This window comes from Cricetulus griseus, chromosome 4 (genome assembly GCF_003668045.3).
Source record: "Cricetulus griseus strain 17A/GY chromosome 4, alternate assembly CriGri-PICRH-1.0, whole genome shotgun sequence".
Lineage (NCBI taxonomy): Eukaryota > Metazoa > Chordata > Mammalia > Rodentia > Cricetidae > Cricetulus > Cricetulus griseus.
In genome coordinates, this window is record NC_048597.1 from 143,660,043 (window position 1) to 143,677,171 (window position 17,129).

Below are 17,129 nucleotides of genomic sequence, written 5' to 3' on the forward strand. Positions count from 1 at the left end.
TTCTACTGCCTTTGTTAACAATGTAAAGATTTGTTACATTTGTTTAGGCTGCATTTGTTTAATTATGAAAAGATGTGTTGCTGTTTCACCTTGTCTGCCTAAGGTACCTGACTGCTCTAATAAAAAGCTGAAAGGCCAATAGCTAAGCAGGAGAGGGGTAGACGGGGCTGGTGGGCAGAGAGTAAGTAGGAGAAGAAATCTAGGCTCCAGGGGGAAGAACTAGGGGAGAGGAACAAATAGAGGGAGGCTGGTTGGCCAGCCTGCATACCCCAGCAGCCACCAGCAAGCCATTCATGGAAGAAGCAGAGAAGCAGACACAAAGCGGCACATACAGAAAGAAACGGTAAAAAGCCCCGAGGCAAAATGTACATGAAAATAAACATGTTAAATTAAGTTAAAGAAAAAAGGCTAGCCAAAAAGGAGCATAAGCTAAGGCCATGCACTCATAACTAATAAGAAGTCTCTGTGTCATAATTTGAGAGCTGGTTGGTGGCCCAGAAGAAAAAGCCTGATACAAAAAAGTCAAGATTATCTTCTGCTACACAGGGAGTTCAAGTCCAGCCTAGGCTGAGACCTGACTTTGGGGGGAAGGGGGGAGGGCAGCAGCACTGAGTCGAAAGGTAAAGGCCCTTTGGTGCTGGGTATAATACCCAGAGATCCACAAGCTGAAAGAGAACTGATTTCTGCCTTCCCCTTCCCCACCCCCGCCCACAATGCACACAGGTGCGCTGGAGCGCTCTCAAAAAAATGTTAAAACAACAAAGACTTGTGTAAAGTCTTGCTAGGGAGGGCAGCAAGTAAATGGGAACCTTATTGTGATTTCTACATTCTTGCTTCATGAAATCTTCACAGTAGGCTCAAATAGAGCCCAGGCTGGCCCTGAGCCCCTCCCTGGTTCTCCTGCTTCCACCCCTAAATCCTGAAATCACATGCCTCTTCTTTCGGGTTTTAACTTTTTTTCCTCCTGCTTCAGCCTTTGGATTGCTGAGATTAGAGGTGTATACTACCATGCCTGGCTAAGTTTTTAAGGCTAAAGCAAGCACTTATGCGTTAAGATGAACAAAACCAGATGTTGGCTATAAGTAGCTTTAAAGATACTTTGCTGTGATACTCAGAATTAAAGGAGGAAAAATAAATGTTGCCCTAACACTTCATCTCTCAAATAAAAATCCTATTCCTGCCATTCTTAATCATATATTTAGCTTACCAGAAAAAAATATTTGAAAATATCTATGCTTTTACAACACTACTAAACCTTCCATTTTCATCTTTGTAGGCAAGCTATCTCCTTCAGTTTATCCAAATCCATTTGTTTATAATCTTCCAACCATTCGGCTGTGGGGGACATCTCTCAAGTATTATGGGGATGGAAAACTGGCTTGGTCAGTTCAGTAAAAGTATCAGTCATCCTAGTACAAGGACCTAAGTGCTCTCCCCTAGCACCCACGTAAAAGTCAGGTGTGGTGGTAACATCTAAACCCCAGCTTGGGGTAGGAGGACAGGGACAGGTAGCTGCCTGAAGTTTGCTGGCAAGCTAGCCAGGAAGTCTAGCTTTCAGTTTAGTCAGAGTGTCTATCTCAAAAATAAGGTGGAGAATGACAGGAAAATGCTTCATGTTGGCTTCCACACCATACACAAATGCACACATTTGTATTTCAAAGGAAGTGAGCAATATGTAACATGATAAATCTCATCAGCTAACTTTTAATCCATTATAATTCAGTAGGTGGGAATCACTTGTTTCTCTTTAAGTCAACTTACATACAGAGCTTCCCAGTGAAGAGTGCCCTTGTAACAGACACTGGATTGCTACCATCCATCTCTTCAGACCAAACCCAGTTTGATTCAAGCCTGCTTCTATTCTCCTCCAAAGCAGGTCCAAGGGATCTGAGACTAGTGAAATGGGACTATCCCTCTTCTACAGAGCCTTGCATTGGTTAAAAGCACACAATACTAATTTGGCCAGTGTCACTTAAGGAGTCTGTTGCCAGCAAACTGGGAAATGTTTCTTCACCACATAAGGAGACATACAAGGTAATTTCCTCCTCTGGATATTACCATCTTCAGAAGTGAGCCTCAGGAAGGCTGAGTAAAAAGGTCGTTGGTAAGTTGCTCAACTAACTTTATAGCTATCCCATGCCAAAATCTAAGTAACTTTTCTCCTAAACCTCAATCTACTAATTACACAGCTCACTGATCAAGATTTATAAAATACATCTAGAGCTGGCAGCCTCCTCCCATACCCCCGACTTTGATACAACAACCTCACAGGGAATAATGTCTTAATTTTCGCGCGCGTGCGCGTGCGTGCGTGCGTGCGTGCGTGCGTGCGTGCGTGCGTGTGTGTGTGTGTGTGTGTGTGTGTTAAAACAAGCTTACTACAAAAGAGAGCTTGCACTTTATAGAAAAAGTCACTGAAACATTTTTTGTTAAGTATTGGAAAATAGCAAATTACATTTACATTCTGGAATATATGTTATATTCCATAATACAACAATAACATCAAAAAGTCATAAAGGTTGGTGTATATCAGTTCATAATATAATTTGTATGAATTTACAGAAACCTACAGCCAAAAACATTAGGAAGGAAAAGAACAGTGGACTTAGAATAAAACAGACAAGATTCATGCCCTTCCAGACTGTATGACCTTCAAACCTTGGAATCTACTAGACTCACTTTTGAGAATACCCATTTCACCAGACTAAACTGGTGTTGGGAGCACCGCTCATTTGGTACAGTTTTTTTTTTTTTTTCCCTCATTTCATTTACCTGAGGGGGACACTTTTGAAAAGAGCATCCCTGATGCTGCCAATGAAATCCTGAAATCACATGCAAGTGCATTTGGACAGCAAGAAGCAACAGATGCAGCTTCCACTACTGCACCATTTGGCATCCTGCACAGAACCAGTAAGAGGTTAGTACTAGCTAGACAAATAATAAATGAATAGTCAGCTCACTAATCTTCCTCCTTTAAAAACAGATTACAGGGGCTGGAGAGATGACTCAGTAGTTAACAGCATTGGCTGCTCTTCCAGAGGACCCAGTTCAATCTCTAATACCCAGTTCCCAAAGATCTTGCTACCTAATATGGTATCTTCTGGTGTAAGCACGAACGTGGTATAGATATGCATTCAGGCAAAATACACATATAGTAATAGTAATAATAATGAAAACAAATACAGTTTAAGACAAGCTCATTAAAAAAAAAAAGAAACAACTTCAGCTGGAGATGCACATCAGGGCAGAAAGCTTGTCTGGCATGCTTTGGGGTCTTAAAATTCATTTCTCGACAGGAAAAAAAAAAAGATTATCTTCTCTGCTAGCTGTAGTAGCACGCCTTTATTCTCATTACTTGGGAGGTCAGAGACAGATCTCTGTGAGTTCCAGGTCAGCCTGGTCTATATAAGCAAGGTTCCAGGCCAGCCAGAGTTATGTAGCAAAAACCTGTCTCAAAACAAAAAAACAAAAACAAAAACAAAAAAGACTCCCTTCTAAAAAACAAAACTACTTCATGAAGGATGATGGTTATTTAAAAAAAAAAAAAAAAAAAAAAAACCTCAGCAAAAATTATTATTTGTTGTACTTGATACACAGGACTGGAATCCCTTTCTATCTGAATGTGCCTACATGGTCTACTTCCAAATTAAGCTATAAATCAAGGTACAGTATACTAAACTCAATTAAGCTTTGAAGTAATCTAGTTTATCACACTAAAAAACAACATGAAAATCAAATTAGAGGCAATTTAGAATTCTCTTCTCAACTGGCCCTTCCATAGCAACTGCAATCTGAACACAGATTAGCCCCTATCTTTAGACACACAGAAAAGTTATTTTCTGTAAGTAGTTCATTTTAAGAGAATTAAAAATAATAAATGCTGATAACCAGCTTCAATATGCAGTATGTTCCACTTTTATAAAATTTCTACAAATCATGTATCTGGAAATGTAAACATCACCAAAACTTTCCCATGTTTCCCTGAATGATATGATTTCAGGCTACTTTTCATTTGTTTTCTGTTGTTCTTAAAATCTTACAATAAGTATGCATCACCTACACAAATTTTCTTTTGATGCTTTAAAGAGGAAAAAATGCAAGCTGGGTATAGTGGCACATGCTGCTAGTATTCCCAGCACTCAGCAGCCTGAGGCCAGCCTGGAACATATAGTAATAAGACCTTACATCTCAAATAAGCAAGAAATGTGAAACTGGCCAGGCAGTGGTGGCACATGCCTTTAATCCAGTACTCAATTAAAGAGGACAGAAGCAGGTGGATCTCTGTCAGTTCAAAGCCAACCTTGTCTACATTGTCTACAAGGCTACACAGCCATGCTACACAGAGAAACCCTGTCTTGAAAAAAGAAATGGAAGGAAGGAAGGAAGGAAGGAAGGAAGGAAGGAAGGAAGGAAGGAAGGAAGGAAGGAAGGAAGTTCTGAGATTTCATTAATAGTGAATAAAGAACCTTGAAAGTTATGTTTTGATCTTCCAAAGTCAAAACACTATTAGGCAAGTTAAAAATTTAACCTTTATATTTGAAAAAATTACATAACCTTTCACATACTAATGTCAATAGTTCAAAAGCATGAGCTTTTTAAAAGAAGTGACCAGATCAACCAACAAACTGATATATAGACAAAACACAGAATATGTATCAATATTAAATCTCTCAGTTTCCTAACTGTCCCAGTGTTATGTACAAGAATGCTTTTGCTCTAGGTTTTCAGAGGCAAAGAGGGTGGGTAATATATGCAACTGATTTTCAGGCAGATCAGTGACAAATACAATAATGATACCAGAACAAATGATACAGCCTTTCTCCATTCTAGGGTGCTGGGCACTCTGTCACTCACCTACATCCCGGACACATGAAAGCAAAAATTCTAAATATTCAGAATGTTGATGCTGAGTGCAGGTAAATTGCATGAGAGTTGCTTGCACAATTTTGTATTTTTGTAAGCTTTAAGTCATTTCTAATACAATTTGAACTGAAGGAAAAAGTTAACAAAGGAAAAAGAAACATTCAAATTTGTGCTTAAAAAAAAGCCCCCCCCAAAAAAAATTAGGGCTCATGTCAACAACTTAAAGCAAGACTATTGGGGGGTAGCATGGCAATATATTCAAAAGTTGTGCTAACAACAACATGTGCAGGACCAGCAGTGAGCAGCTGAGCAAACCTGTGCACAAGAAATAGAAATGGACTTACATAGGCAGTAGCCAATTTTCTAGCAGCCACATAAAAGCACAAAAAAACTGCAAAAATAATGTAAATGCATTTTAGTTAGCCAATGGGCTAATATAAATTTGACATACTCTGAGATTTTCATACTGTCTTCACATCCTTCTGTGTATGTTACACTCCATAGGACATCAGAAGCTACAGTTTCACAAGAAAATGCCTGACTGGCATTTTATCTCATAAAATGAACTTTTAAAAGCAGGTTCACAAAATGAAGTTGCTTCAGAATTTGTTTTCCCAGTCATGAGATACTGCAGTGGCTAAAGGCACTGTTGCCAGGCCCCACCAACTAAGTCTGTGCTACAGGGCCAACACAGTGGAGGAAATAGAAGTGACTCCCACACTTTCTCCTATGACCACTACAAGTGGGCTTCAATTCACCAAATAAATAAAAGAATGTAGTCTTACTAATATTTTAAAGAGGGGGATAGATAAATGGCTCAGTGGTTGAGAGTACTTCTAAGGGTCTGAGTCTAGAGCCCAACACCCAGGTGGCTCACACTCAATCACCTGTAACTCCAGCTCCAAAGAATCCAACAACCTCTTTTGGCCTCCCAAAGTACATACACACACTTACATACATAAAATAAACAAGAGGCTGACGAGATGGCTCAGCAGTTACGAGTACTGGCTACTCTTCCAGAGGACCCAGGTTCAATTCCCAGCACTCACACGACAGCTCTTAACTGTCTGTAACTACATATCCAGGGGATCAACAACCCCACACAGACATACATGCAGGCAAAACACCAATACACATGAAATAAAAATAAATAAAATTCAAATAAATAAATCTTTTAAAATATTTCATATTTTTTTCCAAAATTTCAAATATAAATTTCAATGAGGAATTCCTTCCTCAATCATATAAAGCATGTAGAAAACAGGATTCCATGTCACTGGTGGCCATACTATGTGACTGCTCAGTTTTAGATGGAAATGAATTAAACTCCTACAAAGGGGGACCAGATTGATAAAACTTAGTTTACTTCCTCTGTTACCAGCAGTGTTTTAAAAATGTAGTTGTAACAGAAATATTATCCTGATAACACTTGACAGTCCCGCACTACCTTTCACAGGTACCCCACAAAGCCTTTTCCACCTCGGTGGTTGTACTTGAGTTTCCTGGACACTGCTCACCAAAAGATTGCTTTCAGATGTAGCAGAGCAAATTCAAGTTCTGTCTCTCAGAAGCTTAGACATCCATAGTAAAGGGAACAGTTTGGGCACAAACACTATCCTGTGGTTCCAAAAGTGGGACTTAAACACAAGAGAATTTGCTCTGGGATTTATGAAAGGAAGTGCCCCGAGCAGAGAGAGGTGGTTTAAAATAAAAAAATAAAAATAAAAATAAAAATAACAGGTGTAAGAGATTAATTTAGTCAACACCAAGCAACACTAAAGATTCGCCAATCAATAATTCTGTGCCAAGCAACTTGATCAGGGATTTGGCCAGAATCCCTTTGGCTAATCTCAATAAGGGCCTTCTCAAAGACATTCTGATTTAAGTCATTCCCATCTAAATTAAGGCTTTAGCAATCCTTTGCCTAACAGCAAATACAAATTATACACATGTGAATAAAATTCTGCCAGTCAGCAAAAGGAGAGATCACTTGAAAAGATGACCGTGCAAACAAAAATATAGTTCCAAGGAAACGAAGTTCCCACAAAACACCATTTTAAAAGCATTTTGCAAAAAAATGTTTTGTACTTTGTTTAGCCAGGGTTTTCAAATGAACAGTGTAGGTAACAGTCAAAATTAATCCACAACAACAAATTCTGATATTGGTATTTTTCACCCTGGAGACAAGTGTGTTAAATGGATTCTTTAAAACTGATGAGTCCTTTGTTGCGAATTCACTAATGCCTGAAGTTTCTCACACCACTGGGAAGTGAGGCTGAGTATGAACAATGCTTTTTGACACCCTCACCCATTACATCCCACCTAATACATAAAATTCAATTTCCCTACCCTCCACCCCTTCTCTTCTCATCCTGCTTTGTGTGGCTGTTTCCACAAGACACTTTATCACAGATACGCTGTGATACCAGCTATCTACCACACTACCTACTACTGTCTGGGCGTTAAAATAATCTAAAAGTTCATCTACATAAACGTTAACTATTTCTACTTAAGACTTAACATCCTTTCCCCCACCTCAGTCAAAAGTTTCAAGCAGGGTGAATACAAAGGTTTTCTTGAGCTGTTCCATCCGGAGGATTTCTCCTCATTAGATCTCTTCTACCCGAAAACACATTTACACATTCTGTAGAAATGAATACATTGTGAGCAGAGGTTTTACTCACAAAGTTCTCAGGTGATCCCTATTTAATCAAACGCAATCTGACGTTAGGTCAACAAGCAGAAAGTCACGGTGATTTTTAAATACAACGAGTAGGCGCATGAAGAAATAAACTACCAAAACACACATTCCAATCCAATGGTTCAAAAGCACTATTTCGAGAAAGCAGATAAACATTAAGTCCCACTTCTCCCTCGGCGACAGGGGGTGCTTGACGAGAGTCTAGGTGCAGAGCACGCCGCAGTACCCGTTCCACACCCGCCTCTTCCAGCGGCCTGAACTCCCGCCAACCACAAGGGACCCCGGCCACTTCACCAGAGCAAGCAGAGATGTTAACAGGGGTGACCTCTGGTGCAGAGAAACCCGTGGGATCCCGACCCAGAGAAAGTACCCCTGAAAGGCTTTCCAGGTGTATTGGCCCGTACCTTCCCTTTTAAAGGCTCAACCTTCGCGGGAGCAGGGAAACCGGGCTCCCTAGTTTGCCAGACTTGGGCAAATGGCTGGGAGGCGGTGGAGGGCGCAGAGCACCCCGCTATCCCGGCGGTGTCTCCACGCCCGATTCCCTCGGCATCTGGGCCGCTCGCCAGGGCTGGAGCCGCATCCCCGCTGCCAAGTCCACCTGGCCAAGCAAAGCTGTGCGCCGGCCACCAGGTGCGAGCCCGAAGCCGAGGCCCCGCGACCGCTGCGGGCACCAGGGACAGTGCGCCGGCCGCCCCCATTTAGAGAGCCGCGGAGCCGCAAGGCGCACGGCCGAGGCGCGCACCGTCCCGGGGGAGGGAGGGCGCGCGGTGTGGTGTCCCCGAGGATGCGGCGACGCCGGCGGCGGGTAGGGGGCTGGGGCGGCCCCGCAGCCCCGACGCCTTTCATTTGGCCTCTGCGGCGGCTGAGGCAGCCCAACCTCGGCGCTAAGCTCTGCGCAAAGCTGAGGCGCGCGGGCGGGGGGTTGGGGTAGGTAACCCGCAGCAGCGCCGAACCTCGCGCCGCGCCCCCGGCCGCGGACCCACGCCCGCCCGCAGGCCGCACTCCCCGGAGGTCGGAGGAGACCCCGCTCCGGTGCTCGCCCGGTCCTCACCTCGATGTAGCCAGCCAGAGCCGCGGCGGGAGCGGTAAGTCCGAGCAGCAGCAGGACAAGAAGCTTGCCAGTGGCCGCAGCGGCCGCGGTCCCGGTGGCCGCCATCCCACTCCGGGCAGCTGTGGCACTGGACTCTCCCGCACTCACGCACAGCCGGACTAGAGCGCTTTTCGCACCGCGACCCAGAAGCATCTGAAGCCCGTTCGCCGCCGCCCCGGGGGTTTTACACCGACCGGAACTGACTTCACAAAACCACGCCCTTCTTCAGCGGGGCCCAATACAAGCCCGCATAACTGGCCTAAGATGCCGCCCCTTGCTCAGCCCAGGTCCAATCAGGGCATGGACGCACCCGCTCCCCTCCCCGCCCAGCGCGCGCCCCCGCATGGCCCCGCCCCCATCCGCGGCCAGCCCCGCCCCCGCTCTGGACCGGAGGCGGGGGGCGCACTAGTGTTTGCGGGGCAGACTGTGGGCTGCTGCTCCGAGGGCAGGAGGCTCCCTGCCTCCCTCCCATACAGTTATCTGTCGGTGTGGTTCTGCCTCATTCGCCCTCAGCCTCGGGATTCGGGCACGCCCCACTCCCCACCCCGGCGGGGTATTTTTCATATTCCTTTGGGTTCCGCCCTCTTTGGGGGTTCTGGAAAATGTTTTAATTAAAAACAGGATGAATTGTTGGGAGTCCCGGACGGTTTGCAGAGGACTGTCCCCGCGGCCCGCGAGGATGAAAGCCAGCACTCTGATCTCCCTAGCGCTTCACGGGGACCGCTGCGCCCTTGCTTTGCCCCTGAACCCCGCAGTGTCTGCACGCCGTTGACCTCTGCTCCTTAGGTCCTTTTTCAGCCCTTTCTGCCTCGCCGCAGCCCCTGCAGCACCGAGAGGCCTTCCGCCGATGCCAGTGGTGCCAGGACCACTGAAACACAAGGCACCCCTTCTCATGTATCAGGATAAGCTTCTAGCATCGTTTTTCTTCAGTTTAAGATGTCTAAAGCAAAAGACCCCCTTTCTCTCTCTTTTCATGCTCCTTAGCATCTCGGCTCCTGGGAAAGCGGCCTGCTGCCCCATTTCACAACTGGCACCTTGTCCTCCTCATCACGAGGGCTCTGCTGGCTTTGTTTCCTTTCCGTAGCTGGTGATTTATGTACCACCCTCTGCAGAGACCTGGATTAATTTCTTTAGCTTCAACAAAATAGAGAGCCAGGTTTCTCCCCACAGGAAACTCATGATGGGGAGGGAGAGAGTGTGTCCATGGTGGGCAGAGTAGGACAGTACGAACCCTGTGTTTTACATATGGAATCTGCAACTACACGCCAACGTGAGCAGTCCCTCTGTGGTCAAACTGGCCCTGCCTCATTCTCCAAAGATGCCAGGCACCTTTCCATAGCACAGCCCTTCCTGCTCCTGCTCCTGCTCCATTCCCGCAGTCCTCCATTATCCACCTACAGGAAATATCTTCACTCTTTCACACAGACGTCTTTTCACCCACCTCAGAATGCTGAGGGCTGCATCCCACTGTGGTACTTTCCCCTAGTTAGGTCTCTGTGTCTCTCACATCACTGACAAGACTTGTGTGTTGTGTCCAGTGCCTCTCCAAATGGGGACCTCATCTAATAAATGATGTGTTATACAATCCAGTGGCCATAGAACTAGCATTAGTTTAGTGCCGAATTTGCTGTCGCTCTCGTTTAGGCATTGAACAAATGTCGTGGCGTTTGTCAATGGAGCCTTTGGAAGGTAACTAGGTTTAGCTGAGGTCATGGATGGTGGGGGTGTTTCATGATGGAATTCATGGTCCTTAGAAAAGATAAGGGCACTGAAGAGTTTGCCCTCCCCCTGTTTGGGTCCTCCCCCTCTCTCCTCTGTCTCCCTGACCTTTATGAAGACATAGTTAATGCATCTAATGTGTGGGAAGGGAAAGGAAATATAGGAGATGACTTAGGGGTCTTCAGCCTAAAACAAGTTGGTCCTGAAAAAAAAAAAACTTCATTTGCATTTTCAGGACACTAAAAGAGTGTTTAGGAAAAGTAATTGACACATTCACCAATATTTTGTACTGTAAAATGTTACTCTTTTTATTAAGTGATGCTGTTGGAGTATTCCTGGTGTTGAAGCTCTCATATAACAAATTTTTGTCTCAAATATGTTCATGTCAGTCACCAAGGTTTGAGAGCCATATCTTAACTTTTTATTATCTTTTGTGCACAAAAGTAAAATGCACTGCAATAATCTTTTTATTCTAGTTTCAGAAGACTCAGACATTCTTTTAAAACACTTATCTTCCATGTACATTTAAGGCATGTGCGTTTCTCTGTTTGGTAAAAAAAAATAGCCATCTAACCTGAGCAGGAGTCTTCATCTGTCATGTGTGTATCCAACATGTATTGAGAATGCAGACTGTCTATAACTGCTGCTCCCAAATGAAGATGCTTTCTAGAATCAACTAAGAACTTTATTTAAAAAAAAACAAAACAAAACAACAACAACAAAAAAACCACCAAACCTCAGCTGAGACGGTGGTGGTACATGCCTTTAATCCCAGCACTAGGGAGGTGGAGATAGATATACAGAATGAGTTCCTTAACAGCCATGGCTGATACAGAGAGAAATCTTGTCTCAACCTACCCCCCCCAAAAAAAACAAACTCAAACCTCAGAAATTCTGAGTCTCTAGTTTAAGATAATCTAAGGGCATCAAAATATGCATATATTTATAAAGCTTCCCAGGAAATTCTAATTCACTTGTATTTTATCTATTTTAGCTCTGGTAACTAAACACAGGGCTTTGAGCATACTAGGCACACTATCTTTTGTGCATACTCTATGTTCAGCTACTACCCCAACCCACTCCACTAGTCCTTTTAAGAATCAGTGCTCTGCTAGAACAGTATAGGATTGCTTGTAACCTCCTTCTGCTGTTTTCCCATGATCCAACTGTGTAATTTCTGGTCAGTGATTCCAGGCTTTAAATAATTTGTAAGTGCTCAGTTTCTACATTTTATCATCTGCTAGGAATTTAAAGGAAAATCATTTTCTCTGTTCAGCTGTTACTGCTAGTATCCATTTTTAGTTTCATAAGCATTTCCCTGCTTTGAGTTTTGTTTGGGTTTTTGGATCGTGGATTTTATTTCTGTTTGTCACTAAGAAATGTAAGAGTGACAAGAATTTAAGAACGTTAAAAAATGGATTGGTTTAAAAAAAGAAAAAGAATCAGTGTTCCAGTGGTTTCTCAATTCTTGGATATGATGGGCAGGAATAACACAACAACAAAAACCCCACAATATTGTTGTTTTGCTGAGCCAGTCTTTCTATGCTGCTTAGGCTGCCCTCAGCCTTGTGACTCTCCTGCTTCTTTGTCCCAAGTGCTAAGATTTTTGCAGGCCTGGACTATCAACCTCAAAAAAATAATCTTAATTGGAAACAAATTTGCCTATTTTTAAAGCTTTCTAAATTAGAACATTAAATTACCATATATAACTTAAGCATCAAGTTGTACGTGCAGATATATTCAGAAGGTTGAGGCAGGGCAGACACTGACTCTGCAATTGAAAGGCACCTTGAGCAATAGCAAGACCCTATTTCTTCAGAAAAATATTTCTTATGAATGAGATAGAGCTCTGTTGACATCACATTTTTATTATAGAGCAGCTAACAACAAAAAAGGTAAGAAAAAATGTACTTTCTGATAACTCCTAACATGCTCTTGCTGTTTCATTACAATTCATGCTTGTGGGTGCTCCTAATGGAATAGTTCTGTTTAACAGTTGTTGGAACCATTGCAGTAAGAAAAATAAATGTAAATGAGTAATATTCCTAGGCTAATGCTGGTAGCCTTCACACACCTGCTTCTTTCTACACATTGTCTTCTTTCTGATTGTCTTTAGCTGACTCAGTATTTAAGACTTGGTTCATGTATTGTTTCCTTTGGGGTAATTTGGTCATTGTCTTTTTCCTTGCTGAATTTAGAACACCTTTGTGTCTCCCCTAAGGCCGATGCACACCCCTGCTACACTAGTTGTAGAGAAAGTATAACTATTTGTTCATACCACAAGCCCTTGAAAGGAGCTACCTCCAGAGTCTAGCATAGGGATTATTCTTAAGGAGCATTCAAAGAATATTTGCTAGGCTAGAGGCATCGCTTAGTGGTATAGCATGTGTTTGGCATGGATGAGGCCCTGAGTTCCATTCCAGGTACTTCTTTAAAATTGTTGAATTGATATATAACTAATGGAGCTTTAAAGTCTGGCAAAGAAACGAAAAATTAAGCACACTTAAGCATTGTACTGGGTGGAAAGTCAAAACCAGCATAAGAGAAAAAACTGAAGTTTCTTAAGGGAGTGTGAAGGAGGAGGAAGTTAGTCACACCTGTGTTGAGGACCTCAGCCAGAGATTACAAAAGAGAGGTGCATGAGATTCCCTGGGCATGTACAGCAAGCATGTACACAGGATGTACATAAGCCATGTAAGGGAAGAACAAGAAGCATGGAAGAAACTGCAAGCAAAGCGTGGCCCTGGGAAGTCAGGGAATGTGTAAAGGGGTGTATGAGCATTTCACTTTATTAAAAAAGAGAGTTTGTAATACATAGTTAAGATAGAAGAGATGATGGGTTTACCCAAGAAGTATATATAAGAAGACCAGCCTGGTCTATAGAGTAAGTTCCAGGACAGCCGGGGCTACACAGAGAAACCCTGTCTCAAAAAACAAACAAACAAAACAAAAAGAATGCAATAAGAGCTTTTTATATTTACTTATGTATGTATTTTATGTATATTGGTGCTTTGCTTGCATGCACACCTGCACTCCAGAAGAAGGCATCAGATCCCAGCAGAGACAGTTGTAAGCTACCAGGTGAGTGCTGGAAATTGAACTCCGGAAGAACAACCAGTGCTCTAAACCTCTGAACCATCTCTCCAGTCCCCCAGAGCTGTTTTTTTTTTTTTTTTAAGCCAGAATGAATGTGACAGCTACATAAGAAATCAAGTAGAGGCTGCAGAAGAGAAGGCAGACAGACATCAACTGTAATTCTGGGGAAGGAATGAGTAGCCACAGATCTGATGGGCTGGGATTGAATGGAGACAGGAACAAAGGGACTCTCTTCTCTTGGCCAGTAGCTGTCTGAGAAATCATGGTATACAGTGGAGATAAAGAAGGGGGATAAAAAGAATTTCCTATGTCCAAACAGTAGCTGGGAAAATGTGCTGCTGCTGATGCCATTGGCAGAAATAGAGAAAGTATGATTACGATATGTGAAGAAAATGATGTGAAACCCACATCCATACAAGATGCCTAAAATACTTGGGGGACAATGCTCAGAGGGAAGTTGGAATCATGGTTAGATTTTGGGGAGTTTCCTACACAAAGCTTATCACTTAAGTCTGTAATGGGCACTGCAACAAGAAGAGTAGAAAGACATCAGAAAGATGCTATTTTTCTATCCAATCAATATCAAGCAGGGTGTCAGAGACTAGAAAACTAGACAAAGTCAAGTAATATGAAGACTAGGACAGGACTGTTGACCTTGGAGACTTGACCATTAGTCATTTCTTTGTAAGGAGAAAAGCTACTTGTAGCAAATGAAGTCATAAGTGGCTATTCAGTGAGAGTTAACAAGTAGAGTCATCTCTTAGAGATGCTCCCTGCTTGGTTTTTGATTTGTCAAAAGATACTTTGATAAATCCCTCAGTGGGCACATGAAAATATATCAATGACTTGTCTTTCTTTTCTCTCACATCTTAATACGGCTTTGTGATATTCTGTAAAATCACACTTCTAATAATAAACAGAGAAACCACTATAAAGATGACTCATAGCTGTGCACACTGACAGTATCATAGCCAATGAGGTTTCTCCCAAGAGTGATTACTGCTAATTAAAAATGTGACTCAAGAGGCGTTAGAAAATTATCTAGCTAGCCTATCTGGGCTGAGAAGGCTTCTTCGTTCTCTCAGCCACTGAGGCTGAGCAGGTGGAATTACTTCTCAAGGAAACAAAGAATTGCTTGAAGCAGAAGGGTTTGGCCTTATGTGAGTCACAGCTTTACCACATGAATGGATAATTATGATGTGAAGATTTTAATTTACAAAGCCTTTCCTCTAATTCCTGCTGGTCTAAACTAAAACAAGGATCTGTCAAACAAGATAAATAGAAGACAAATATCAAATGCTTTTTTTTTTCAGTCAGGGTAGAGCTCCAAATTTGAGGCCCGAGAGTAAACATGTGAATATTGTTTGCTTTCAAAGATAACATTGGTAGCACTAATTAGACTCTAAATATAATCTAAGTATGTAGGTATGTCTGAGATCAAATGCTTAAAAATAATACTTAAAACAAACTACGAATGTACTGTTTCTTTCCACTAGAATAATGGCTAAGGCATGAAGCAAACTGACTTGGTTTGATTTGGGTTTTAAGGCATCTTGGGCAAGACTTTTAGAGCTCTCACCAATGCTTTAGAAAAAAAAAAAAAAAACTGGGGCAAAAGAGCAGCCTTGAAGCTTAGTGTTTGCAAACTCTACAGAAAAAAAAAAAAAAAAAAAAAAAAAAAAAAAAAGGCCTCTGGCTCAAATGATGCAGGAGGAGTGGTCCACGTGGGTGAGCCAGCCGGGTTGGCTTCCTTCATCTACTGCTGTTCCCAAGTCTCCTTTGAAAGAAGCTGTGTCATGCCTTTTACTTCAGTTCCTTTGTTCTAACTCTGTGCTGTGATTATTTTTCTCAGATGTCCATAATAATATCATTTTTAAGGGCTCTTTTGGTCCTTAAAACTGTTCTTCAGCCTCCAGTGCAGAAATGTAAAATGCTGACGAAAATCTCAAAGCCAGGAGCTGCCTCCACTGTAAATTATTATTGTTGGTCATCTCTATATGGCGCTTGCTTTCCAGAAATACTGATGTGAAGACACACAACTGTGAGATGCCCAAATCAAAGAATTTGCAAACATTTAGTGCAGAAGTCTGCTCTACAATATCTGTAATAAAGCTGGGCTCAGAAGTGAACACTGGTAATCTTGTCTGGGAGACCGAGAGATGAGGATCATTTGATCCCGGAAGTTTGAGGCTAACCTGGGTAATGTCTTGAGACCCCAATCTCAAAAGAAAAACTATAAATCTGCAACATATGCAATGAAATTGGTGGGAAAACCTCTACTAACCTCTATTAACTAAAACATCCTTTTTTTTTTTTTTTTTTAAGAAAGGGTCTCACTTATCCTTAGTTGGCTAGAACTGATTATGTAGCTGAGAATGACCTTGAACTTTTTCTCTTCCTGTCTCCACATTATCTCTGCACTGGAGTTACAGGTTTGTACTACCACACCTGGCTTGTGTGGGGCTGAAGACTGAGCCAAGGACTTTGTGGGTGTTAGGTAGGTATTCTATCAATTAAGCTATATGCCTAGCCTCCAAGTTTTTGTCTTTCTATTGAGCAGATATTCTGATACATCTGAAGGCACTCCCAGTCTCCATTTGACCCCCTCACTCTCAGAGTCTTTCTTTTGCTATAAATATGGCTCCTTCTTTAACTATTTTGATTGTAACAATGTCTCCAGATGGCTCTTTTTATCCTTATATCTCTACATACTTTCAAACCTGCTAATCGTGACCTTTGGAATTTAAAAAGTACAAAATCAGGCTGGAGAGATTGCTCAGAGGTTAAGAGCACTGACTACATTTCCAGAGGTCCTGAGTTCAATTCCCAGCAACCACATGGTGGCTCACAACCATCTGTAATGAGAATTGATGTCCTCTTCTGCCCTTCAGGCATACATGCAGATAGAACCCTTATATATAATAAATAAATCTTTAAAAAAATAAAAAGTACAAAGTCATCTGTATAGGCACTGACATGGGACATAACAACACATGGATGAAGGAGAAGAATCCCGAGGGACAAAGATTTTGCCATTTATTTTGACAGCTATAGAAAACCATTAAATGGCTGTCAGATGTGCAGTTCAGAAAGATCACTCTGGGCTAAAGAACAGATTAGAGAGATTGCACAAAAGATTGCAGTAACCTAGAGACCATGTAATAAGAATCTGAATCAGGGTGGAGACAGGAGTGACAGGAGTTAGAAACTGCCCCTACTCTGTGTCTTCAGGGATGCAGAAGAAATGCAAGAGCTAAAGGTTTGGTTGAGCTGAGAGCTCTGTCCCTGCTCTGTCATTCCTGGCTGTATGTATCTTCAACAAAGGTTGGCATTCCCCTCCCCACCTCCCTAATTTTCCCTGTATAGTCTTGGCTGTCCTGGACCTCACTTTGTAGACCAGGCTGGCCTGGAACTCACAGAGATCCTCCTGCCTCTGCCTCCCGAGTGCTGGGATTAAAGGTATGTGCCACCACTTCCAGAATGGAGTTCTTTTTATAAAACAGAATGCTGTCACCTTTTAAGCAAGGGTTTCTTTCATAAACACTAACCATAATGACGGACAAAGTGCTTATGTTGTTGTGTGTAACTGCCCTAGCCAAGCAATTACCATCTTGGGAAATTCAGCTAAGTCAGTTTGCAAAAGAATTACCCCAGCTGGGC

At 42.5% G+C, this 17,129-nt stretch overlaps 1 protein-coding gene across 4 annotated transcripts in view; it reads right to left on the reverse strand.

Annotated features, from left to right (window-relative positions):
• Window positions 1-8,828, reverse strand: part of Aplp2 (amyloid beta precursor like protein 2) — a 66,508-nt gene extending 57,680 nt beyond the window's left edge. Inside the window, exon 1 of one of the 4 annotated variants that reach the window (XM_027411747.2) lies at window positions 8,616-8,828. In XM_027411747.2, the coding sequence (XP_027267548.1) occupies window positions 8,616-8,807 (192 nt within the window). In that variant the 5' untranslated portion in view covers window positions 8,808-8,828. The remainder of the gene's footprint in view (window positions 1-8,615) is intronic. The other 3 variants (XM_027411744.1, XM_027411748.1, XM_027411746.2) reach the window with 3 other exon arrangements.
• Window positions 8,829-17,129: the final 8,301 nt, after the last annotated feature.